The sequence below is a fragment of the Salvelinus fontinalis genome, chromosome 31 (genome assembly GCF_029448725.1).
Source record: "Salvelinus fontinalis isolate EN_2023a chromosome 31, ASM2944872v1, whole genome shotgun sequence".
NCBI classification, from domain to species: Eukaryota; Metazoa; Chordata; class Actinopteri; order Salmoniformes; family Salmonidae; genus Salvelinus; species Salvelinus fontinalis.
Window position 1 is genome coordinate 24466471 of NC_074695.1, and position 27541 is coordinate 24494011.

Here is a 27541-nt window from a genome sequence, read left to right on the forward strand (position 1 = left end):
CTCAATTGGGCCGACCAACAAGTTCTCCCGCACATTGGCTAACCTGTCTTTTTACTGTTGTTTTATTTCTTTACTTATCTATTGTTCACCTAACATCTTTTTTGCACTATTGGTTAGAGCCTCTAAGTAAGCATTTCACTGTAAGGTCTACACCTGTTGTATTCGGCGCACGTGACAAATAAACTTTGATTTGATTTGATTTACTTTATCAAATATAAAACATAATATTATTATAGTGACATAGGCTAATGGTTTTATTGTAGGGGGGATATTTTTAGCCTGGGATTCTCATCAGGCAAGGGTAGACTTACTTTAAACTTAAATATCTAGGTCTATTAAATAACGTTATATCATTTTTTTTAAATAGATAAGACAAACTTTTAAACAAAACAGCAATTACAAAACAAATTAATTCCTTATGAACCAACAAGTTTCAAGTTTTAATGTCACATGCACAAGAACAGTGAAATGTCTACACCTGTTGTTTTCGACGCGCGTGACGAATAAACTGATTTGATTTGAGTTGACCAACACATCTGGATTGGAGCTGTGAACCCACACTTTGAACTGATCCATTTGAGGTAATAAGCTTCTAGTGTTAACGTGCAGAAAACCCAGGCTTTTACGAGAGCAGAAATCAGTGAAGCAGATATCAGAGCACAAGTCAGAATTGGGGCAAGCAACAGTAGATGGGCCAGGGAGTACATGCACATATCCAGATATCAAGAAACAGATGCTGAGCCAAACTGCTTGTTGACTTGAACAAACAAGACGAACTAGCACAGGCAGACAGAAAACACAGGTATAAATACCCAGGGGATAAGTGGAGAAGGAGGGAGACACCTGGAGGGGCTGGAGACAAGCACAAGGACAGGTGAAACAGATCAGGGAGTGACATTCAGACTTGGGATTAGGACTACTTCCCCTGGCCTCCGATGACCTCATCCCCATGCATCACAGTTTCTGAGATCTCCAATCAACTCACTCCTATTTGTGCCTGCCCTGCCTTATATCTCCTTTGGTCTCCATTCCTCACCAGCTCTTATTTCTCTATACTGTTCCTCAAAATATGTAGCCATTTTAGTCCATCTGATGTAAAAATCATACTGAAATGTGCTTACAGCACAGCTGTACATAGTAGTTTATACTAAGAAGGACCTCTCCTATGTTCACTGACTTGAAGCTGACACTGGTAGACATGTGATGATGTATTGCATCATGTTCTCATTGCAGTAATAGGTTGAGCAAGAAATTATCAATGGGAGAATCTTTTTCCACTTACTCTCTCATGATTTCTCATGGTAATTTATCTTCCATGTCGGATTGTCTGCATGCTATTGAAGCCAGGCCACAGCTCTGTGAGTGACTACTCAGAGTTTAATGAAAAAAAAAATCACTTTTTTTTTTTACAATAGTAATTAAAAGAACACTGAACAAAGGTAGCCTGCCATTTAACCAGAGCAAGGAGTCTGGGTAGCCAAGCAAGAACAAAGGGATTGATTTAATTATTTCAGTCTATATTAAGTTCAGTCTACTACAAATGTGTTATAGGCATACAGTTACATTTCATGCATTTTACAGGGTATGTGCATCTGATGAAATAAACAGTGCTTCACCTTGAAAGAGTACAGGATCCGCTCAACTGATAACTGCTAATGTGTTGGCCTACTGTGGATGAAAGTGAATCTTGGCCTGTGTTGACTTCTCCGTCATTTTCTATGGTCACGTTACGATTGCTGGATCAGACGTAGAGAGGGAGGGGCTTATAAAACGGAGAATTGCGTCGCTTACTTCACCAATTTGTTTCCAAATTTCAACCATCGCCTCGAATTACTTTGACGCCTCTACTATTTTTTTTGTTTGGACAAAAGGTAAATAGTACGCCTATTTAATCCATATATTGTTTTGGTTAACGATGTAACCTATAGTCATTATGAAATTAAAGAAAAAAAGAATGTACGAGAGATAGAGGTTCTTTTGAGAATGAGCAATCGACACGATGAACCAAGATGGTTATTATATTAGGTTACAATCTGTCTTTACGGTTACTTAGTAGTAATGGAATTTAGTTACAATAACTGTCAAAAAAACCAAATTTGGCTACAACAATAGTTAACTTCGTATCCTCTGCCCCGGTGTGTTTTGTTGTGTGGCTGGTGGTTCACTGCTGTGGCGAGCAATGGATATCGCAGTCTTGTAAAGTAAAAACTTTCAGGCAAAATTCTAAAATGCTATAAGGCTTCTCACGTAGTAATCGTTCCAATATCTATTGTTTTTTTCATGTTATTTTGTGTCCATTTGTCATATTAATTATAGTAGGCCTACATGGCTAATGCAGATAACCAGGAGATGTGAATTGAACTAATAGTCTGAAACAGGAAAGCAAAAAAAAACTATATTTTTATGAACCTGTCACCCAATATTAGAACCAACATTCTTTTTATGAACCATAGCCTACATTACAGACAATTCTGGATGCTAATCGAGCACAAAACAGGGGATTTTTCATGTTTCCTCGTAGCCTAATGAAATCCAATGAGATTACATTTACCACAGATCTAAACGCATATAGAGTTGTGCGCACTAAACTCTTGAAACAAATGTGGTTTTATGGTGTAATGTTAATCTGATGCGGAACAATTTGTGAAAAAGGCCTTTCACTGTCAGCAAGCCTGTGATTCTCAACTGTTGATCAGACATCACACCCTTATGAGTAATATTTTACTGGACAGTTTCTATATGTTCTTATGTGTGTTGACTCCCTTTTGCCTCAGGTGTCAATTAAAATGTTCCCCCACACATCAACTGATTCCTTTCATTGACATTTCATTATTTATTTATTTTTATTTTTTACATCAACTGATTACTGGCCTACCTGTCAATGTCAATATTTTCCTTTCATTTGTACATATTCTCCGCATACCATGCCAGTTTCTGTCACCATTGACACAATAAAATGTGAGCCGAGCGAAACACTCTAGGCCTAGACGATGCAGCAACAAGCGATAACCTGAAACTAGATCACACTATTTGTAATAAAGTTATTTACTGTCTCTGGTTAAAATGTATTTTTCTTTGTGTTGATCCAGGGACTTGATCCGGACTAACCATGGGTGTCGAAGGGGGAATGAAATGTGTGAAGTACCTACTCTTCTTTTTCAACTTCATCTTCTGGGTGAGTAATGCAGATGGAAGTTTGGAATCCCGACTGGCTAGGATGTGCTGCTTCTGTCCTGTGAGGTCTGTTAAGTGTGAACTTGTGGCTCTAATACAGCTCAGCATCTGGATTGATTGTGAAATGCCTCTGACACTTAGTTAACCCATATCATGAGTAATTCAGGGAGTTCAGTTCCTCAAACTGCTGCAGAGCAATTCCATGGTTACGTAATTACACTGAGACTCAGATTTTTCAATGAAAAATGTATACCAAATAAAACACCTGGATTTCAGAGTTTAACAAACCATACAACTCTATGAACTTGGACTACTTTTAATAATTTCCACTGAACATTTTTACAAAAACACATTTACAGGAAGAACTGTACAGATACAAAGATTTGGTAACAGAATAAAACTCAGGGAGATTTTACAGTAATTCTGTTACCAAACTTTTCAAGTAAATTTACTTAAAAATAAAAAATAAAATAAATTACTGTGTAAATTGTTTGAAGTATTCATTGTGCATAGTGGTATGATTTGTTAAATCAATGGTTTTTGTTTTGTATTTTTAAAGGGGAAATCTAAGTTCCAGCGTAATTCCGTTACAGTGGAATTGCCCTACAGATCTACTGTATCGTATTAGTTTGGTCCATGTGTTGTTTTAAGACGAGTCAACTATTTTCACTCTTACTTTAAAAGGAACATCTACGAATCGGGGAAAGAGCATGTTTTTCCATCATGACTCTTTATGGCTGTAAAATATATACACACCTCCTCCGCAACTGCCAGTTGTGATGTAGTTAACTACAAAGAAAATGTTTATGTTGGTTATGGGACAGAGAGCAAGGTTTATCACTTTCCATTAGTTTACCTCCATGTCCTAGTCTCTTAATGGTTTGGCATTAAACAGATATTTGTTATTTTTAGTTACTTTTATAAGTAGCCTACAACTGGTTGTGTATTTAATCTATCTGAACAAAAATATAAATGCAACATGTAAAGTAGAAAAAAAGGAGGGAAGTGTTGCTAAGGTACACAATAGTATGTTTTGGTAGACAGAAGGCGCTCTTTGGTAAAAAGGTAAATTGGTCATCAAAAAGAAGAGGACCAAGGCACTCTTCATATAATTAAAGTGGCTTGGTCCTCCTTTCTTTTTGGCAACATGTAAACTGAAGAAAAAAAATCCCAGAAATGTTCCAAATGCACAAAGTGTATTTATCTCAATTTGTGCGCACACATTTGTTTACATCCCTGTTAGTGAGCATTTCTCCTTTGCCAAGATAGTCCATCCACCTGACAAGTGTGACATATCAAGATGATGATTAAACGGCATGATCATTACACAGGTGCACCTTGTGCTGGGGACAATAAGGCCACTCTAAAATGTGCAGTTTTGTCACAACACAATTCTACAGATGTCTCCAATTTTGAAGGAGTGTGCAATTGGCATGCTGACTGCAGGAATGTTCTTCAGAGCTGTTGCCAGATAATTGAATGTTCATTTCTCTACCATGAGCTGCCTTCAATGTCAATGTAGAGAATTTGGCAGTAAGTCCAAATGGCCTCACAACTGCAGACCACGTGTAACCACGCCAGCCCAGGACCTCCAATTCCAGCTTCACTGCAGGATCGTATGAAACCAGCCACCTGGACAGCTGATGGAACTGGGCTTGCAAGACTGAATCATTTCTGCACAAACTGTCAGAAGCTCAGGGAAGCTCATCTGTGTGCTCATCATCCTCACCAGGATCTGACTGCAGTATGGCGTCATAACCGACTTCAATGGGCAAATGCTCAGGTTCTATGGCCGCTGGCATCCTGGACAAGTGTGTTCTTCATGGATAAATCCTGGTTTCAATTGTACTAGGCAGATGGCAGACACCGTGTATGGCGTCGTGTGGGCGAATAGTTTGTGGATGTCAATGTTGTGAACAGAGTGCCCCATGGTGGGGTTATGGTATAGGCAGGCATAAGCTACGGACAACTTACACAATTAGCATTTTTATAGATGGCAATTTGAATACACAGAGATACCGTGATGAGATCCTGAGGCCTATTTTCCTGCCATTCATCCGCCGTCATCACCTCATGACATATGTTTTAGACTTGGCTTCTAAGCGTAACAACTTGACTTCTCTTTTTGTTTGTGATGATAATGCATAGCCCCATGTCGCAAGGATCTGTACACAATTCCTGGAAGCTGAAAATGTCCCAGTTCTTCAATTGCCTGCATACTCACCAGACATGTCACCCATTGAGCATTTTTGGGATGCTCTGGTTCGACGTTTACGACAGCGTTTTCCAGTTCCCGCCAATATCCAGAAACTTGGCATTCAATCCAAAGAGTTCAATCTTGGTTTCATCAGACCCAGAGAATCTTGTTTCTCATGGTGTGAGTCTTCAGGTGCCTTTTTTGTCAACTCTAAGTGGGCTGTCATGAGTGGCTTCCGTCTGGCCACTCTACCATAAAGGCCTGATTTCGTGGAGTGCTGCAGAGATGGTTGTCCTTCTGGAACGTTCTCCCATCTCCACAGAGCAACTCTGGAGCTCTGTCAGAGTGACCATCGGGTTCTTGGTCACCTCCGTGACCAAGGTCCTGATTCCCATGATTGCTCAGTTTGGCTAGGCAGCCAGCTCTAGGAAAAGTCTTGGTGGTTCCAAACTTCTTCCATTTAAGAATGATTGAGGCCACTGTGTTCTTGGGGACCTTCAATGCTGCAGACATTTTTGGTACCCTTTTCCAGATCTGTGCCACGACACAATCCTATCTTGACGCTCTACGGACAATTCCTTCGACCTCTGCTTGGTTGCACTGTCAATGGTGGGACCTTATATAGACAGGCGTGTGCCATCCCAAATCATGTCCAATCAATTGAATTTACCACAGGTGGACGCCAAGCAACACACACACACACACACACACACACACACACACACACACGATAGCATATGCACTATACACATGGATGTTGTACTGTGTATGTATGTGGTGGAGTAAGGGCTTGAGGGCACAGTCTGAATGTATTGTAATGTTTTTAACATTTTATTAACTGCCTTAATTCTGCTGGACTGCAGGAAGAGTGGCTGCAGCCTTGGCAGCAGCTAATGGGGATCAATAATAAATATAATCAAGTTGTCCTCATGGCTTGGTTTTTTGCTCTGACATGCACTTTCAATTGTGGGACCTTTTTGTATAGATGCGTGTGCCTTTCTGAATTATTGTAGAAGCTGTTAAGGAGACTTTTGGTCCTAGACTTGGCACTGCGGTACCTCTTGTCGTGAGTTAGCAGAGAAAAGTCCATGACTAGGGTGATTGGAGTGGGCTTTCCTCTGACACGCCTATTATAGGTCCTGGATGGCAGGAAGCTTTGCCCCAGTGATGTACTGGGCCGTACGCACTACCCTCTGTTGTGCCTTATGGTGAGATGCCGAGCAGTTGCCATATCAGGTGGTAATGCAACCGGTCAGGATGCTCTCAATGGTGCAGCTGTATAACTTTTTGAGGATCTGGGGACCCATGCCAAATCTCTTCAGTCTCCTGAGGAGGAATATGTTTTGTTGTGCCTCATCACGACTGTCTTGGTGTGTTTGGATCATGATATTTTGTTCATGTGGACACCAAGGAACTTAACTCTCGATCCGCTTCACTACAGCCCCTTCAACATTAATGGGGGGCCTGTTCGGCCTGCCTGTTCCTGTAGTCCACGATCATCTCCTTTGTTTTGCTCACATTGAGGGAGAGGTGGTTGTCCTGGCACAACACTTGTTGTCGTCAGCAAACTTAATGATGGTGTTGGAGTCGTGTTTGGCCACGCAGTTGTGGTGAATGGATTACAGGAGGGGGCTAAGTACACACCGCTGAGGGGCCCCAATGTTGAGGATCAGCATGACAGACGTGTTGTTGCCTACCCTTACCACCTGGGGGCGGCCCATCAGGAAGTCCAGGATCCAGTTGCAGAGGGAGGTATTTAGTCCCAGGGTCCTTAGCTTAGTTATGAGCTCTGTGGTGTAGTCAATTAAACAGTGAACAGTATTCTCACATAGGTGTTCCTTATGTCCAGTGAGATTGCGTTATCTGTGGATCTGTTGGGGCGGTATGGGAATTGGAGTGGGTCTAGGCCGTAATAATTTAGACAGGTTACATTTGCTTCCTTGGCCACAGGGACTATGGTGGCCTGCTTGAAACATGTAGGTTTTACAGACTCGGTCAGGGAGAGGTTGCAAATGTCAGTGAAGACTCTTGCCAGTTGGTCCGCGCATGCTTTAAGTACATGTCCTGGTAATCGGGCTTTGCTTGTTGACCTGTTTTTAAAGGTCTTGCTCACATCGGCTCCCGAGAGCGTTATCAGTCATCCAGAACAGCTGGTGCTCTCGTGCATGCTTTGGTGTTGCTCGTCACTAGATAGCTCACGTCTGTGCATCCCTTTGGAGTCCGTAATAGTTTTCAAGCCCTGCCACATACGAAGAGGATTCAATCTTAATTCTGTATTGACGCTTGTTTGATGGTTCGTCTGAGGGCATAGCGGGATTTCTTATAAGCATCCGGATTAGTGTCCGGCTCCTTGAAAGTGGCTGCTTTTGCCTTTAGCTCGATGCGGATTTTGCCTGTAATCCTTAGCTTCTGGTTGGAATATGTATGCACAGTCACTGTGGGGACGATGTCATTGATGCATTTATTGATAAAGTCGATGACTGAGGTGGTATACTCTTCAACGCCATTGGATGAATTCCGCAACTTATTCCAGTCTGTGCTTAAAAAACAGTCCGGTAGCATCTGCGTCATCTGACCACTTCCGTATTGAGTGTCACTGGTACTTCCTGCTTTAGTTTTTGCTTGTAAGCAGGAATCAGGAGGATAGAATTATGGTCAGATTTGCAGGGGAGAGCTTTGTATGTATGTATCTCTGTGTGGAGTAAAGATGGTTGTTTTTTTGCACATGTGACATGCTGGTAACTGATTTAAGTATGCCTGCATTAAAGTCCCCGGCACCTAGGAGTGCCGCTTCTGGATTATAATTTTCTTGTTTGCTTATGGCCTTATCGAGTTGGTTGAGTGCGGTCTTAGTGCCAGCATCGGGCTGTGGTGGTAAATAGATGGCTACGAATAATATAGATAGTGTCGTCTACAGCTTACCATAATGTACTCTACCTCAGGCGAGCAATACCCTGAGACTTCTTTAATATTAGACATCGTGCACCAGCTGTTATTGACAAACCCCCACCCCTCGGTTTACCAGATGTAGCTTCACTGTTCTGCCGGTGCATGGAAAATTCCGCCAGCTCTATATTATCTGTGTTGTCGTTCAGCAACGACTCTGAAACATAAGAGATTACAGTTTTTAATGTCCCCTTGGTAGGACAATCGTAATCTTAAGTCATCAATTTTATTTTCCAATGATTGCATGTTAGCCATTTAGAACGGATGGCAGTGGGAGTTTACTCGCTCTCCTACGGATTCTTAGAAGGCAGCCCGACCTGCGCCTACTTTTCCTCCGTCTTTTCACGCAAATGACGGGGATTTGTGCCTGTTCCCGGGAAAGCAGTTATATCCTTCTCGTCGGACTCGTTAAAGGAAAAAGCATCTTCCAGTTTGTGGTGAGTAATCGCTGTTCTGATGTCCAGAGGTTATTTTCGGTCATAAGAGACGGTAGCAGCAACATTATGTTCAAAATAAGTTACAAACAACGCAAAAAAACAACTAACAAAATAGCACAGTTGGTTACGAGCATGTAAAACGTCAGCCAACCTATTCGGCGCCATCTTAAAACCAACATATCAAGATCCGGATATGGACCTCAGCCAAGAGAAGCATATCTGGAATCAATATAGCTTAATCTATTTAATGTGCTGAGGACACATACAATGTATTTGTCAACATGCAACATCCTATTTTCTCTCTTCATATCTAAGGATATTGAACGAGTCCATATCCTGCCATAGGCAATGTCCGTGTGTGATATTCTGAGTAATCCCAATATCATGTGTGTAAAAGAGAAAGGGGGTGTGGTGGGGAGGAGGAGAGAGAATCCGAGGGTAAAAGTAGAATATGAGTCTTGTGACCATTTCAGTGTTATGACAATATCTTGTGACTTGTTCACTGATACAAAGCGTTCGTGTGAAAAGTTAAGACCGCTGGACTAATCCCTTACTGAGTAGATTTCCAGACTAATTCTGGGTCTTCTCTCTTCTTGAGAGAGCTCTGTCGCTCGCTGGGTATGTACATTGTCAATGGTAGGCTTCGATGGGGCCTCCTACGGTAGGTACACCTATAGCTCATCTACTTTGTCACTGACCTCAACCCTGAGTCTCTTAGGGGTGTCAGGTCATTCAATTCAGTCAGTCCACTATCAGAACATAGCAAAATCACACTACTACTTGAACAGAGCTATGCTCAATCATGAGGTATCAAAGCCAAAGGAACTGAATAATATTAAGAAATGCTATAGATGGAAGGAAAGTAGTGTGGAAATCTACCAAACAACATTCAAACCATTCTAGACAATTTCCTGAGCAAAATGTTTCACTGTAATAGTGAAGGTAGAAACTTGGCAGTAAACCTAAACAGTATATTTGACCTCTCAGCTTCCCCATCAAATCTCAAATAGAAAACTTAAGAAAATGAACAATGACGAAGAATGGAAAACCCTAAGAAAGCAATTGAGAAACCTATCCAACCAAAAACGGGGAGACAGAACCTGAGCCTACGCCTTGACTTCTACTTCCTCCCAATCCCGGGTCCGGGAGCACCCCCACCAGTAAAAAAGCTGACTAGCATAGCCTAGCATAGCGTCACAAGTAAATAGTAGCATCTAAATATCATTAAATCACAAGTCCAAGACACCAGATGAAAGATACACATCTTGTGAATCCAGCCATCATTTCTGATTTTTAAAATGTTTTACAGGGATGTATGTATGTAAATCTATTAGCTAACCACGATAGCAAAAGACAACTTTTTTTTTTTTGTCCACCATTTTTTTCCTGCATAGGTAGCTATCACAATTTCGACCAAATAAAGATATAAATAGCCACTAACCAAGAAACAACTTCCTCAGATGACAGTCTGATAACATATTTATTGTATAGCATATGTTTTGTTAGAAAAATGTGCATATTTCAGGTATAAATCATAGTTTACTATTGCAGCCACCATCACAACTCTCACCAAAGCGACTAGAATAACTACAGAGACCATCGTGTATTAGCTAATTACTCATCATAAAACATTTCTTAAAAATACACAGCGTACAGCAAATGAAAGACACAGATCTTGTGAATCCAGACAATATTTCAGATTTTCTAAGTGTTTACAGCGAAAACACAATATAGCGTTATATTAGCTTACCACAATAGCAAACATCACAACAGCATTGATTCAAGCCAAAAATAGCAATAACGTATAAACCACCAAAATATATAAATTTTTTCACTAACCTTCTCAGAATTCTTCAGCTGACAGTCCTAAAACATCATATTACAGAATGCATATAGAGTTTGTTCGAAAATGTGCATATTTAGCGGCACAAATCGTGGTTATACAATGTGATTAGTGGCCAAAACTTCAAGCAATCTGTCCGGCGCCATCTTGGAGAGGCACCTATTCTAATCGAAAACTATTCATAAACTTGACAAAAAAAATACAAGTTGGAGAGCAAATGAAAGACAAATTAGTTGTTAATGCAATCGCTGTGTTACATTTTTAAAATTAACGTTACTTCAGCATACAGCGTGCGCTAAAGCGAGACCGCACCGAAATTCATGGCGGAATTATTATTTGACATTTGTCAACATAAATACGAATTAACAACATAAAGATTGCTTACTATTTGCCTAGCTTCCATCAGAATCTTGGGCAAGGTGTCCTTTCTCCAGAACAATTGTCTTTAGGTTGTAAGATGTCCTCTTTTCCTGTAGAAATAGCAGCTAACGATATTCACCCACTGGAGAGGTGTCCAACTCGTGAAAGCGCGTCACAAAGAAATCCCAGAAAATCGCAATAAACTGCTATAAGTCGGTTTAAATTAACTACCTTATGGGCCTCCCGGGTGGCGCAGTGGTCTAGGGCACTGCATCGCAGTGCTAGCTGCGCCACCAAGTCTCTGGGTTCGCGCCCAGGCTGGGTGGGTTCGCGCCCAGGCTGGGTGGGTTCGCGCCCAGGCTGGGTGGGTTCGCGCCCAGGCTGGGTGGGTTCGCGCCCAGGCTCTGTCACAGCCGGCCGCAACCGGGAGGTCCGTGGGGCGACGCACAATTGGCATAGCGTCGTCCGGGTTAGGGAGGGTTTGGCCGGTAGGGATATCCTTGTCTCAGTATGTAAAATGTAATAAAATGTATGCACTCTACTGTAAGTCGCTCTGGATAAGAGCGTCTGCTAAATGACTCAAATGTAAATGTACCTTATGATGTCTTTAACACCTATAACGAATAAAAACATGACCGGGGATTTAGAACTGCTAAAACCTTGCGCCAGATGCCCCGTTGAAAAGAACGGTACTTCCGTTCCATGATCCTTTATAGTGGCCCAGATTGCGCAATCCACTCCATTCAAATTCTCCCCGCTTGCTGACATCTAGAGGAAGGCGTATGCAGTGCATGTAGCCCGATGGCTTACATGGGGACTTATAAACTGACCTCAGGACAGGGACCTCGATTTCTGAAATCTCACTCCCTGACAGGAAATGTGCTGCAGAATGAGTTCTGTTTCACTCAGAGAAATAATTCAAACGGTTTTAGAAACTAGAGTGTTTTCTATCCAATAATAATATGCATATTGTACGAGTAAGAATTGAGTACGAGGCAGTTTAATTTGGGAACGTAAATATTACAAAGTCCCAACAGCACCCCCTATTGAGAAACTATGGTCAATCACTGAAACAATACAGAAATACAGTACGGAAAAGAAGGAACAGCACGTCAGAAATCAGCTCAATGAAATTAAAGAATTCATTGACTCTAACCACTTCTGGGAAAATTGGAAAACAGAGTTATCTATCCAAAATGGGGATGTATTGATAAAGCACTTCTCCAATCTTTGTGGCTCTATAACCAAAGAACAGCAAAAACATATACAAGATCAAATACAAATCTTAGAATCAACTACAGTTGAAGTCGGAAGTTTGCATACACCTTGGCCAAATACATTTAAACTTAGTTTTTCACAATTCCTGACATTTAATCCTAGTAAACATTCGCTGTCTTAGGTCAGTTACATCACCACTTTCATTTTAAGAATGTGAAATGTCAGAATAATAGTAGAGAATGATTTATTTCAGCTTTTATTTCTTTAATCACATTCCCAGTAGGTCCGAAGTTTACATGCACTCAATACGTATTTGGCAGCATTGCCTTTTAAATTGTTAAATTGTTTAACTTGGGTCAATTGTTTCAGGTAGCCTTCCACAAGCTTCCCATAATAATTTTGGCCCATTCCTCCTGACAGAGCTGGTGTAACTGAGTCAGGTTTGTAGGCCTCCTTGCTCGCACACGCTTTTTCAGTTCTGCACACAAATTTTTTATAGGATTGACGTCAGGGCTTTGTGGCCACTCCAATACCTTGACTTTGTTGTCCTTAAGCAATTTTGCCACAACGTTGGAAGTGTGCTTGGGGGTCATTGTCCATTTGGAAGACCCATTTGCGACCAAGCTCTCACTTCCTGACTGATGTCTTGATGTTGCTTCAATATATCCACAGAATTTTCCATCCTCATGATGTCATCTATTTTGTGAAGTGCACCAGTCCCTCCTGCAGAAAAGCACCCCAACATGATGTTGCCACCCCCGTGCTTCACGGTTGGGATGGTGTTCTTTGGCTTGCAAGCCTCCCCCTTTTTCCTCCAAACATAACGATGGTCATTATGGCCAAACAGTTCTATGTTTGTTTCATCAGACCAGAGGACATTTCTCCAAAAAGTATGATCTTTGTCCCCTTTGTAGTTGCAAACCGTATTCTGGCTTTTTTATGGCGGTTTTGGAGCAGAGGCTTCTTCCTTGCTGAGCGGCCTTCCAGGTTATGTCGATATAGGACTCGTTTTACTATGGATATAGATACTTTTGTACCATTTCCTCCAGCATCTTCACAAGGTCCTTTGCTGTTGTTCTGGGATTGATTTGTACTTTTCGCACCAAAGTACATTAATCTCGAGGAGACAGAATGTGTCTCCTTCCTGAGCGGTATGACGGCTGCGTGGTCTCATGGTGTTTAAACTTGCGTACTATTGTTTGTACAGATGAACGTGGTACCTTCAGGCGTTTGGAAATTGCTCCCAAGGATGAACCAGACTTGTGGAGATCTACGTCAAAAAAGATTTCTGAGGTCTTGGCTGATTTTTATTTTGATTTTCCCATGATCAAGCAAAGAGGCACTGAGTTTGAAGGTAGGCCTTGAAATACATCCACAGGTACACCTCCAGTTGACTCAGGCTAATTGACATCATTTATCAGAAGCTTCTAAAGCCATGACATAATTTTCTGGAATTTTCCAAGTGGTTTAAAGGCACAGTCAACTCGGTGTATGTAAACTTTTAACCCACTGGAATTGTGATACAGTGAAATAGTCTGTCTGTAAACAATTGTTGGAAAAATGTACTCGTGTCATGCACAAAGTAGATGTTCTAACCGACTAGCCAAAACTATAGTTTGTTAACAAGAAATGTGTGGAGTGGTTGAAAAACAAGTTTTAATGACTCAACCTAAGTGTATGTAAACTTCTGATTTCAACTGTATTGGCTACCGGAACCCACTGGATTCTACAATTACATTGAATGAACTACAGGACAAAATGCAAACCCTCCAACCCAAAAAGGCCTGTGGGGGTTGATGGTATCCTAAATTAAATGATAAAATAGACAGACCACAAATTCCAATTGGCTATATTTAAACTCTTTTAACATCCTCAGCTCTGGCATATTCCTCTATATGGAACCAAGGACTGATCACCCAATCCACAAAAGTGGAGACAAATTTGACCCCAATAACTACCATGGGATATACGTCAACAGCAACCTTGAAAATCCTCTGCATTATCATTAACAGCAGACTCGTACATTTCCTCAGTGAAAACAATGTACTGAGCAAATGTCAAATTAGCTTTTTACCAAATTACTGTACAACAGACCACGTATTCACCTTGCACACCATAATTGACAAACAAACCAAAGGCAAAGTTTTCTTATGCTTTGTTGATTTCAAAAAAGCTTTCGACTCAATTTGGCATGAGGGCCTGCTATACAAATTGATGGAACGTGGTTTTGGGGGGTAAAAACATACAACTTCATAAAATCCATGTACACTATTTATTTTATTCAGCTAGGCCAGTCAGTTAAGTACAAATTCTTATTTGCAATGACTGCCTAGCCTGGATGACGCTGGACCAATTGTGCACCGTCATATGGGACTCCCAATCACAGCCGGTTGTGATACAGCCTGGAATCGAACCAGGGTCTGTAGTGACACCGCTAGAACTGAAAAGGAATGCCTTAGACCACTGTGCCACTCGGGAGCCCACAAACAACAAGTGTGCGGTTAAAATTGTCAAACAATTTTTTTCCACTGGGCCAGGGGGTGAGACAGGGAAGCAGCTTAACACCCACCCTCTTCAACACATCTCTATATATCTCAACTAATTGGCGAGGGAACTAGAACAGTCTGCAGCACCTGGCCTTACCCTACTAGAATCTGAAGTCAAATGTCTACTGTTTGCTGATGATCTTGTCTCCAACCAAGGACGGTGTACAGCAGCACCTAGATCTTCTGTGCAGATCTTGTCAGACCTGGGCCCTGACAGTAAATCTCAGTAAGACAAAAACAGCAGTGTTCCAAAAAAGGTCCAGTTGCCAGGACCACGAATACCAATTACATCTAGACACCATTGCCCTAAGAGCACACAAACTACACATACCTCGGCCTAAACATCAGTGCCACAGGTAACTTCTACCAAGCTGTGAACAATCTGAGAGACAATGCAAGGGGCTTCTATGCCATCAAAAGAAACATAAAATTCGACATACCGTTTAGAATCTGGCTAAAAATACTTGAATCAGTTATGGAACCCATTGCCCTTCATGGTTGTGAGGTCTGGGGTCCGCTCACCAAATTCACAAAATAGGACAAACACCAAATTGAGACTGCAATTTTCAGCAAAAATATCCTCTGCGTACAATGTAAAACACCAAATAATGCATGCAGAGCAGAATTAGGCCGATACCCGCTAATTATCAAAACCCAAATTCTACAATCACCTAAAAGAAAGCGATTCCCAAACCTTCCATAACAAAGCCATTACCTACAGAGAAATTAACCTGGAGAAGAGCCCCCTAAGCAAGCTGGTCCTGGGGCTCTGTCGCAGGACAGCAACAAAATTAGACCCAAACAAATCATGAGAAAACAAAGATAATTACTTGACACACTGGAAAGAATTTACCAAAAAAACAGAGCAAACTAGAATTCTATTTGGCCCTAAACGGAGTACACAGTGGCAGAATACCTGACCACTGTGACTGACCCAAAATTGAGGAAAACTTTGACTGTGTACAGACTCTGTGAGCATAGCCTTGTTATTGAGAAAGGCTGCTGAAGGCAGACCTGGCTCTCAAGAGAAGACAGGCAATGTGCACACTGCCCACAAAATGAGGTGGAAACTGAGTTGCACTTCCTGAACTCCTGCCAAAAGTATGACCATATTAGAGAAACACACTTCCCTCAGATTACACAGACCTACAAAGAATGTGGAAACACTCCAATTTTGATAACCTCCCATATCTATTGGGTGAAATACCACAGTGTGCAGCAGGATGTGACCTGTTGCCACAAGAAAAGGGCAACCAGTGAAGAACAAACACCATTGTAAATACAACCTATATTTGTTTATTTTTGAACTATTTGCACATCATTACAACACCTGTATATAGACATTAGATTTGAATTGTGTTTTATTCTTTTGGAACGTTTGTGAGTAATGTTTACTGTAAAGCAAAAAATGTTATCTATTTCACTTGCTTTGGCCATGTAAACATATGCTTCCCATGCCAAGAGAGCCCCTTAAATTGAGAGGGAGATTTCCCTCCTTCCTTTTGGGTGTTTTAATAGCATAGTTTATTTTATTTTTTACATGATAATCTTAGTGAGTGATGTGCTCTATCTATAAAAATAAAAATTTGTATTGAGATGTAGGCCTACATTTAGTTTCATGGCCTCTCTCTCTCTCTCCTGTGTCTGTGTACCTACCTCTCCACTATATAGAAACCAGGCAGTGAGTAATCCTAACCCATGACAAATATTTACATTGGGGTTACCAATGATGAAAGGACCGGAGTGGGGGCTGGATGTACCTAGATAAAATATATATATTTTGTGGGAGGAAGTAGATTTGGTTGGGTTCTTCCTCCTGTATCTTGAATCATGACTTTAATGAATGATTATCCATAATGGTAGCATCCAGGATTGTGACTCCAAAATTACACAACATTCATTATTCACCATTCAGTTCCTATTGAGCAAAACATAATCTGAAAAACAAACTGCAAATGCATCTAACAAGTTTGTAGAGTCACACGCTTGATGTAGTCATTGCATGCTAGGAATATGGGACCAAATACTAAGGTTTTGACTTCTTTGAATTTGTCCAAATACTTTTCTTCACATGGGGGGAGGACTAGATAGTAATTTGAAAATTAGTACTATCTCTTAAAGTAAAGATGCAGAAAATGTGACTACATAACTTTATCTCCAAGTATTTTCTCGTTTGTGTCCTTGATCCATATTAGTTCATTTGAATGCTAATTTAGGACCCAGTAACCTGACTGGTTCCAGCATTCCTGAGTGACCAAGGGGTTACTAGAAGTTGCTCTGGGTCTGAATGCTATTCTGAACTCATTACAGGACCTGAAACATCTTTTGATTGAGACTGGGTTAAGCCAGGATCTGATGTACATTAGTCTTACATACACTTTAGTAGTTTCTTGCCATTTTAAAAGTATGGCCTCTTACAATAACAAATGTTTAATTCAGTTGTACAGATTATGAAATTGTCTTCGCATGCTTTGGTTTAGACTAAGATCCTATTCACATATTTCAAAACGTTTGAATATCTGTTGCGTTGTACAATGGTTGTAGAAATCCGTGCGTGAAGATGTAAATTTGTGACTTCTAATCATGTACTCCATCTCTCTGTTTCTTTCTCTCTAGCTGTGTGGTCTGGCTCTAATAGTTCTGGGAGTCTTGGTTCAGGTGGCTCTCCACAACACCGTAGTGATCAATAATGTCTCAGCCTCGTCAGCCCCCATTGTCCTCATCGTGGTGGGGGTCGTCGTCTTCTTCATCGCCTTCTTCGGCTGCTGTGGAGCCTGGAAGGAGAGCTACTGCATGGTCACCATGGTATGTTCACGTATAACATGACACATGATATTCCAAACAAAATGTGTTGTATACACGTTTGATCTTGTGTCCACATATGGCTGTGGCGGTCATTCAATTTTGTCAGCTGGTGATTTGTCTAGCAAATAACTGCCGGTCTCACAGTAATTGACTTAATTAACATAAACACATTTAGCATCTCCTGGCTTCTCCACACAGCCTGCAAACTGATGTAGACCGTAGGAACATCTATTTTTTTTTATGTCTAATAAATCCATGTAATATAGCCTACACCTTCACAATAAATCCATCATTTATTTCAGACGGGTCTAAAGAAACTTGATATGAAGAAAATGTAGTCTATTTCAGAAGAACAGAATAGCGTACTCTGATTTGTCCTTGTGTTAGGCCCTGATCTGGCTATTCCATTTGGCTGTGGGCTACACTAGTTCATTTAGCAGACAAGATTTGCTTATAATTCTGTGGCATTTTATAGTATGAAGAATACCATTGAACATAGCTGAATAAAATCGAAAGCATATTTTCTACAAACGATTTGGGGGAGTGCACACGTTTTGAACGATTACAAAGCAACAGGTCCTCATATGCTTAATTTAGAGATTTATCTAACTTTAATTGTGATTAAAAACGCCGGGCTATATGTTTTAGATTTTCAAATCATTGTAAGGCTGCATGATGTGACTGATTTGAATAAAGTTGCATGAAAGGCATGAGCTCTGCTTTGTTTTTCTGTGCAGGCTGTACACACTTCATCAGTCTTTCATTGACAATTTTGACAAGCACTTGATAATGCCTCGAATTTCACGGCGGCATCCCCTTTGTGAGGATGTAACGCCCCCTAAAAGAATCCATGCCTTTTGCGGCCTGTGGCCGTTGTGACCTTGGGCTGAATATAATCATAATAATTCCCTTCTCCCGTCTTCGTGTTCCGAAGCACCTCACTCGCATGGTTGTCTCAGATATCTCAATACTTATTAGCCAATGCCTGTCACGTGATCGGGGCCTTCTCACAGGCTATAAGTGAAGACCGTCACATTGGGGATGCAACTGCGTCGAATTCCCGGGCCGCATATTGAAGCTGTTGGAAGAACTGTCCACATTTACATTTCGTCAGCCAACAAGATGAGGCCTAACGAACAGCAAAAGCACTAGCCTATGTCATGTTTTTAAGCAATGAGGATGATGCAACAGATTACGTTTAGCTTAAAATGTTGATGCACTATTAGGTTATTCACATAAGTACAGCAGTGCTGTCGTGGAAATTCAGTACTGAGAGAGACTTGGTCATTTCATCAAACAATCATATTTATTTAATATTTATTTAATTATTGCAATAATGAAACCCATCAGCCCAACAGTCTTGAATGTTGAGCTGAGCAGCCTAGCCTTTACAGACAATGCACAGTTTAAATAGCTGATACCCAGAATGCATAGTCATGATTGGTTCAACCAGTCTCATATAGATTGGGGGGCACCATAAGCCACTTTGGGTTCATCCTGTGGTCATCTGCCTCTGGTGATGTCTCCCAGATGCCAGGATAATTAGGAATACTGAGGCCTTTGTTCTGTTCCAAGCTCTCTCTCTCGGTGACGCGGCTTAATGTGCTTTAAGTAGTTATTTGGCCGCTTTAGTTGTGATAGCCCTGTATGTTTTGAAAAGGTTTATGGGCTAGGCTACATCAGGTGTACGACCTATGATTTTGAAAAAGTAAAAAAAAAAAAAAAAAAAGACATGCGCTTGCTGGGCATCATTCACAAGTGAAAGGCTAATATTGTCACCCAGCAGACTATTCTTGATTTAATCTTGTCTTTACATATACTAAATAATATGTGAAATTTGTTTTGATTTTAGAATGGACCACTATCATGAACCTGTGTCAACAAGGGCAGGGGGAAAAATGTAATTTATGCACTTAAATAGCAAATGGAGAATCATTTCCCATGGTTCATTTTCATGCCAGCCAGGTAGGCTATACTCCTGTTTGTAAAGAGAAGCAATGTGCTTAATATTAGGGAAGTTGAGCAATATAGTAGGCCTAGCCTATAGAAATCTGGATCCTCCTTTTTAATAGAGGCCATAAACTCTTTCTCACACAATTGCATAGCCTATAGAGATGTTGCGCAACAGGAGCTCATGTGCTCTCACGATTTTCAATTACCTTTGCATTAATGTCTGAGTGATTAGAGTGTTGGGCCAGTAACCGAAAGGTTGCTAGATCAAATCCCTGAGCTGACAAGGTAAAAATCTGTCATTCTGCCCCTGAACAAGGCAGTTAACCCACTGTTCCCTGGTAGGTCGTCACTGTAAATAAGAATTTGTTCTTAACTGACTTGCCTAGTTAAATAATAAAATTAGAGGGACAGTAGAGTGCCGAGTACCAGGCAGTACATTTGCTTGGAAAAGCCTAATTACCGTGACTAAACCGTCACATGGAATTTGACTACATCATGACTTGTGAATGCCGATGTGGCGGTGATACAGTCACCGTAACAACCCTATGTCCACATACGTTTGCTCTTGTTTTGGAAAAGCAGTCAACCAACTGGTTTGACAATTCTTGTCTTTTACATCTAGGCAACATTTATTCTAGTGAATGCAATTTTTGTTCCATTCAGACATAAAGACGATAAAATGGATTTTGTACATGACATGGCCAAAAGTGTGGACACCCCTTCAAACTAGTGGATTCTGCTACTTCAGCCACACCCGTTGCTGACAGGTGTATAAAATCGAGCACATCGCCATGCAATCTCCATAGACAAACATTGGCAGTAAAATGGCCCTACTCAAGAGCTCAGTGACTTTCAATGTGACACCTTTTATAGGATGCCACCTTTCCAACAAGTCAGTTTGTCAAATTTCTGCCCTGCTAGAGCTGCCCCGGCCAACTAAGTTCATGTTCTCGGTTACAGCTGTCCTCCGTTGCAACACTCACTACAGAGTTCCAAACTGCCTCTGGAAGCAATGTCAGCGCAAGAACTGTTGAAAGGGAGCTTCATTAAAAAAAAATAATGGAAGCCATTTAATGGGTTTCCATGACTGGGCAGCTGCACACAAGCCTAAGATGACCATGCACAATGCCAAGCATCGGCTGGAGTGGTGTAAAGCTCAAAGCCATTGGACTCTGGAGCAGTGGAATCGCGTTCTCTGGAGTGATAAATCACACTTCAGCATCTGGCAGTCCGACAGACACATCTGGGTTTGGCGGAAGCCAGGAGAACGCTACAATGCATAGTGCCAACTGTAAAGTTTTGTGGAGGAGGAATAATGGTCTGGGGCTGTTTTTCATGGTTCGGGCTAGGCCCCTTAGTTCCAGTGAAGGGAAATCAACGATACAGCATAAAATGACATCCTAGACAATTCTGTGCTTCCAACTTCTTGGCAACAGTTCGGAAGGCCCGTTCCTGTTTCAGCATTACAATACCCCAGTGCACAAAGCGAGGTCCGTACAGAACCTCGCTTTGGTTTGTTGAGATCGGTGTGGAAGAACTTGACTGGCCTGACAGAGCCCTGAACTCAACCCCATTGAACACCTTTGGGATGAATTGGAACACCGACTGCAAGCCAGGCCTAATCGCTCAACATCCGTGCCCGACGCTCTTGTGGTTGAATGGAAGCAAGGCCCTGCAGCAATGTTCCAACATCTAGTGGAAAGCCTTACCAGACGAGTAGAGGATGTTATCGCAGCAAAGGGAGGACCAACTCCATTAATGCCCATGATTTTGGAATGTTCAACGAGCAGGTGTCCACTTACTTTAGGCCATGTAGTGTATTTTTAGCTCAATCTAAATCCTTATACATTTTTTGCTTATTTGTTTAAATCCTTTAATCTTCCAAAAATAGCTAATATATATTTATGAGCTAATATATATTTCTCATTGTATATTTTCTCCCAAGTTCACTATCCTTCTGGGTCTGATCATTATCACTGAGATTGGTGCGGCCATCGCTGGATATGTCTTCAGAGGCAACGTGAGTATACTCGTATATTAGGCAGTTTTTTGTTTTTTTTTACACGTCTAATTATCTATACAGTAACATATGTACAGTCTACACCTATTAACTTAATTTTGTAATTACACAAGTTAACCATGTTTTTCTTTAATTTAGCTGACAGTCATTGTCCATGAGAGTCTCAATGACATGGTCACCAAATACAGCAACGGCACTGACGAATTCCAGAAGGTCCTGGATAACCTGCAGATTGATGTTGGTATCAACCATTAAGTATTGGTAGATGGTAGATCTATATACTTTGGAACAAAATAAACAATTGACATACACTAGCTAGTTTTCCATCCAATTGGAGATTGGTTTTCATGCGAATATTCAAAAATCTGCATAATAACAATGTACGCAATTTTATACCAGAGATGTTTCCATCAAATTGACTTGTTGCAGATAAAAGGCTGTGCGTGAGGACGTAGCGCACATAAAAATAAATTTTGCGGTTAAATTCCCTAAAATAAAAAGGTTAAATGGGTTTCCATCACATTTTCAACTCTACTGATGTTTTCTTCACAACATTTTTTGTGCACAGTCTGGTATTGGCACGTGTGCTCTAGCCAACAGCTGGTAGATAGTGCGGTTATAGCCTACATGAGATTATTACGCACAAGTGTTTTTGTATTTGTCAAATGGCAGCCAAGCATCGACGATCACTAGAATAAGACCCTCAATATTTATTGGAAAGGAGCATCAAGCTCATCACCTTGCATATTCACCACCCTGTGAAGTTCATCATAACTTATTTCATCTGTAGCTGAATAAACTGCATGCTTTCCCAACGAGTCGTAGTTCGAGGACCACAAATGTCATCGCATGACTCCAAGTTTACTTTGAATTGATGGTTATATAAATATTAAAGCATTTCCACTGCCATTTCTTGCTAATTCATTTTACCGTTTTGTCGACGTTTGGAAAGTTTTACCGACAAATGTTATGTTTCCATCAGGACTGTCATTACATTTTTTTGTTTGTTGAGCCAACGTACTTTACTCACATAAAAAAAAGTTGGATGGAAACCTGCTTATTGACACTTGTGACGCCACCTTCAGGGGAGTTGCAACATACTACTGCAAATCTAGACATTTTACTGCACTCGATCCTGCATCTTACATTTGTCGTAATGTGAAGAGTTTGCATTCTGTGTCTTGCTTAATTTGGCACCTCATGTAACATGACTATCTTGTTAGTGTTTGTCTACTATGCCACGATTGTTTATCTTGTCTTTATCTTCTTCTGTTGACATTGAGGAATATCCTGGCCTGATCCAGTCTGTTTCCCCCGTTGAACTTACTAACCTTACTACCTAATTTTGCTGTTGTCTCTTCCTCTATCTGGCTTTCCCTGTATACCTTTCATGTTCAAACTCATTCTCACCCTTCTTGCTGTTCTTCATCCAGCTGAAATGCTGTGGAGTGATCAACGCCACTGATTGGAGAGGAAACTTTGGGTCTGGCACAAACTCTGTGCCAGACTCCTGCTGTGTCAATGTCACCGCTGGCTGTGGTCAGGGGACCATGGAGGATTCAAGCAAGGTGCACCAGATGGTAAGGTTCAACCCAGTGGTTGTTTTGATTTAGTTTTTTTGTTGTGTGAAATAAATCACCAATTCATCCAAGCAAAAAGACCTCCAGAACAGTATTTGAGTCAGGAATGACATTTCTCTCTGATTGCTATCTAGGGGTGTCAGACTGTTGTGGAGGAGCTGTTAAAGAAGAACATCATGTGGGTCATTGTAGCGGCACTGGTGATCGCTTTCCTGCAGGTAGGAGCAAACAAACACAAAGCATATACATTTTCGCACACATCCTGGGCTCAGTAGACCCACAGATTGTAGATGCTAGTTCAACACACATACAGTGCCTTCGGAACCTATTCAGACCCCATTACTTTTTCAACATTTTGTTAGGGTACAGCCTTATTCCTCAATCTACACACAATACCCCATAATGACAAAGCAAAAACTTTTACTTTTTTTCATGTTTTTAATAAATAGCAAATACAAAACTGAAATCCCATTTACATAAGTATTCAGACCCTTTTAATCAGTACTTTGTTGAAGCACCTTTGGCAGCGATTACAGCCTTGAGTCTTGGGTATGACGCTATAAGCTTGGCACACCTGAATTTGGGGAGTTTCTCCCATTCTTCTCTGTTGATCCTCTCAAGGTCTGTCAGGTTGGATGGGGAGTGTTGCTGCACAACTATTTTCTTGTCTCCAGTAGATGTTTGATCGGGTTCAAGTCCGTGCTCTGGCTGGGCCACTCAAGGACATTCAGAGACTTGTCCCAAAGGATCGTTGTCCTGTTAGGTGACCCTTTCCCCCAAGTCTGCTCTTGAGCAGGTTTTCATCAAGGATCTCTCTGTACTTTGCTCTGTTCATCTTTCCCTCGATCCTAACTAGTCTCTCAGTCCCTGCTGCTGAAAAACATCCCCACAGCATGATGCTCCACCACCATGCTTCACCGTAGGGATGGTGCCAGGTTTCCTCCAGACGTGACGCTTGGCATTCAGGCCAAAGAGTTCAATCTTGGTTTCATCAGACCAGAGAATCTTGTTTCTCATGGTCTGAGTTTTTAGGTGCCTTTTAGCAATCTTCAAGTGGGCTGTCATGTGTCTTTTCAGTGAGGAGTCGCTTCCGTCTGGCCCCTCTATCATAAAGGCTTGATTGGTGGAGTGCTGCAGAGATGGTTGTTCTTCTGGTAGGTTCTCCCATCTCCACAGAAGAACTCTAGCGCTCTGTCAGAGTGACCATCGGGTTCTTGGTCAACTCCCTGACCAAGGCCTTTCTCCTCCGATTGCTCAGTTTGGCCGGGCGGCCAGCTCTAGGAAGAGTTGGTGGTTCCAAACTTCTTCCATTTAAGAATGATGGAGGCCACTGTGTTCTTGGGACCCTTCAATGCAGCAGAATTATTTTGGTACCTGTCCCCAGATCTGTGCCTCGACACAAACCAGTCTCGGAACACTACGGGCAATTCCTTCGACCTCATGGCTTGGTTGCACTGTCAACAGTGGGACCTTATATAGACAGGTGTGTGCCATCCCAAATAATGTCCAATCAATTGAAATTACCACATGTGGACTCCAAGCAACATGGGCACAGACGCATGCATACACACACACGATAGCATATGCAGTATACACACATGGATTTTGTACTGTGTATATATATGGTGGAGTAGAGGCCTGAGGGCACACAGTCTGTGAATGTATTGTAATGTTTTTAAAATTGTATGAACTGCCTTAACTTTGCTGGACTGCAGGAAGAGCAGCTGCAGCCTTGGCAGCAGCTAATGGGGATCCATAATAAATATAATCAAGTTGTAAAAACATCTCAAAGGTGATCAATGAAAACAGGATGCACCTAAGCTCAATTTTGAGTTTCATAGAAAATGGTCTGAATACTTCTGTAAAAATGGTATCTGTTTTTTGTTTTGAATAAATTTGCAAACATTTCTATACCTGTTTTAACTTTGTCATTATGGTGTATTGTGTGTCGATTGCTGAGGAAATTGTTATATTTTTGAATAAGGCTGTAATGTAATAAAGTAGAAAGTCAAGGTGTCTGAATACTTTCCGAGGCACATATATATATATATATATATATATATATATATATATATATATAATACATTTTCTAACTTTTTGTGTGTTTTCAGATCATGGGCATCATATTCGCCTGTATGTTGATGAGGGGCATTCGCAGTGGCTATGAAGTCATGTGATCATTCTGCCAATGAGGGGAGTGGCTCAGTCAGCTGCTCTCTCAGGTCAAATTGTTCAAATATTTGTGATTGAGTAACATCTATCATTTCTTTACAAATTTCTTATTCTCAATGTAAACATAACAGGGGACTTTGCATTGAGGCCAAAATGTAACCTGCCAAGAATATCAATGTTCAGTAATTTTGAGAAAATTATGTATTTAAATAGAGCAGCATTCTGAAATTTGAGTTCGCACTTGTTTTTGTTGACTCACATTTTTTAACTTTGATTTTATCAACATTTTTCTACTCAATACCTTTTCTGATAAATACATTCTAGTCTAATGTTCTTGCTGATTCACGATTTTCATTAAAGATTTCAGTTAATGTTTCACCTTTGTTGATTGACTCCGATGCACTCTAGTGTTGTCCAAGTGGAACATTCTTTATGGCTCCTCACTGAAGCTACACTGAACAAAAATATAAACACTACATGTAAAGTGTTGGTTTCATGAGCTGAAATAAAAGATCCCAGAAATGTTCCATTGGCACAAAAAGCTAATTTCTCTCAAATGTTGTGCATACATTTGTTTACATCCCTGTTAGTGAGCATTTCTCCTTTGACAAAATAATAAATTCAACTGACAGGTGCGGCATATCAAGAAGCATGATCATTACACAGGTGCGTGCACCTTGTGCTGGGGACCATAAAAGGCCAATTTAAAATGTGCAGTTTTGTCACAACACAATGCCAGAGATGTCTCAAGTTGAGGGAATGTGCAATTGGCATGCTGACCGCAGGAATATCTACCAGAGCTGTTGTAGGAGTTTAATGTTAATTTCTCAACCATAAGCTGCCTCAATGTCATTTTAGAGACTGGCAGTACATCCAACCAACTTCACAACCACGTGTAACCATGCCAGCCCAGGACCTCCACATTGGGCTTCACCTGGGCGATCGTCTGAGACCAGCCACCGGGACAGCTGATAAAACTGTAGGTTTGCACAGCCCAAGAATTTCTGCGCAAGCTGTCAGAAACTGTCTCAGGAAGCTCATCATCCTCAACAGGGTCTTGACCCAACTGCAGTTCAGGTCTGACTTCAGTGGGCAAAAGCTCACCTTCGATGGCCACTGGCATGCTGGAGAAATGTGATCTTCAGATGATTCCCGGTTTCAACTGTACTGGGCAAATTGCAGACAACGTGTATGGCGTTGTGTGGGCGACCGGTTTGCTGATATCAACGTTGTGAACAGAGTGCCCCATGGTGGTATGGGCAGGCATAAAACACAATTGCATTTTATCCTTGGCAATTTGAATGCAGAGACACTGATGAGATCCTCAGGGCCATTTGTGCCATTCATCTGCCGCCGTCACCATGTTGCAAGGATCTGTACACAATTCCTGGAGGAATAACATGTCTCAGTTCTTCCATGGCCTGCATACTCACCAGACATGTCACCCATTGAGCATGTTTGAGATGTTCTGGATCAAGGTGTGTTCCAGTTCCCGCCAATATTCACCAACTTCATACAGCCATTGAAGAAGAGTGGGACAACATTGCACAGGCCACAATCAACAGCCAGATCAACTCTATGCGCCGTGCTGCATGAGGCAAATGGTCACACCAGACATGAATTGATTTCTGATCCACGCCCCTACCTCTAAGGTATGTGACCAACAAAATCCATATTGATTAGTGACTGATTTCCTTATATGAACTGTAACTCAGTAAAATTGTTACATTGATATTTAAGTATGTTCAGTAAATTTGCATTCAAGGACAAGGCTGTAGGTTTATTTAAATAATTGGTGATGACAATGCTTGTAAACATGCAATGTGCAGGTCAACTGGTTCTTACTGTAAATAAGAGCATTTCTCTACATTGACAAGTACTTTAGGTGGTACATTTTATTTCAGAGACATGACCTGAATACACCAGATAATGGATTCCAAAGCCCCAAGGAGTTGAACAAGTAGATAAAATGCATTTAGTAAAAATACAAAACAGTTTGCATATTTATCTGAGAATCTTATTGGCAACTTCATACATTTTAAAATGGATTGCACCCATCCACCAGCAAGGCGCATTGATTGAGAAGGCATTTGCTATTTACTGTCACCGGTTGGTGAATAAAGTTCTAACTAAATCTTTCCAACATGAAATGCATTTCCTATCAACTAAACAATGCCTGAACAAGTAAAGTGCCATCATAGCTGAAACATTTTTAAATGCGTCTAATGGCCTGTTGAATTGCAGTGATTATTCACCAGTGTCCTGAGAGCCAGGTTCACCTTACTACAGC

The 27541-nt window shown here is 41.1% G+C and overlaps 1 protein-coding gene across 1 annotated transcript; it reads left to right on the plus strand.

Moving 5' to 3' along the window:
• The first annotated feature begins 1748 nt into the window (after window positions 1-1748).
• Window positions 1749-25627, plus strand: LOC129829919 (CD63 antigen-like). The gene is made up of 8 exons (XM_055891934.1): window positions 1749-1871; window positions 3090-3175; window positions 17338-17526; window positions 21425-21499; window positions 21638-21736; window positions 22933-23079; window positions 23214-23297; window positions 25191-25627. The coding sequence occupies exons 2-8, from the start codon at window positions 3110-3112 to the stop codon at window positions 25254-25256; spliced, it is 726 nt and encodes a 241-aa protein (XP_055747909.1). The 5' UTR covers window positions 1749-1871; window positions 3090-3109; the 3' UTR covers window positions 25257-25627.
• Window positions 25628-27541: the final 1914 nt, after the last annotated feature.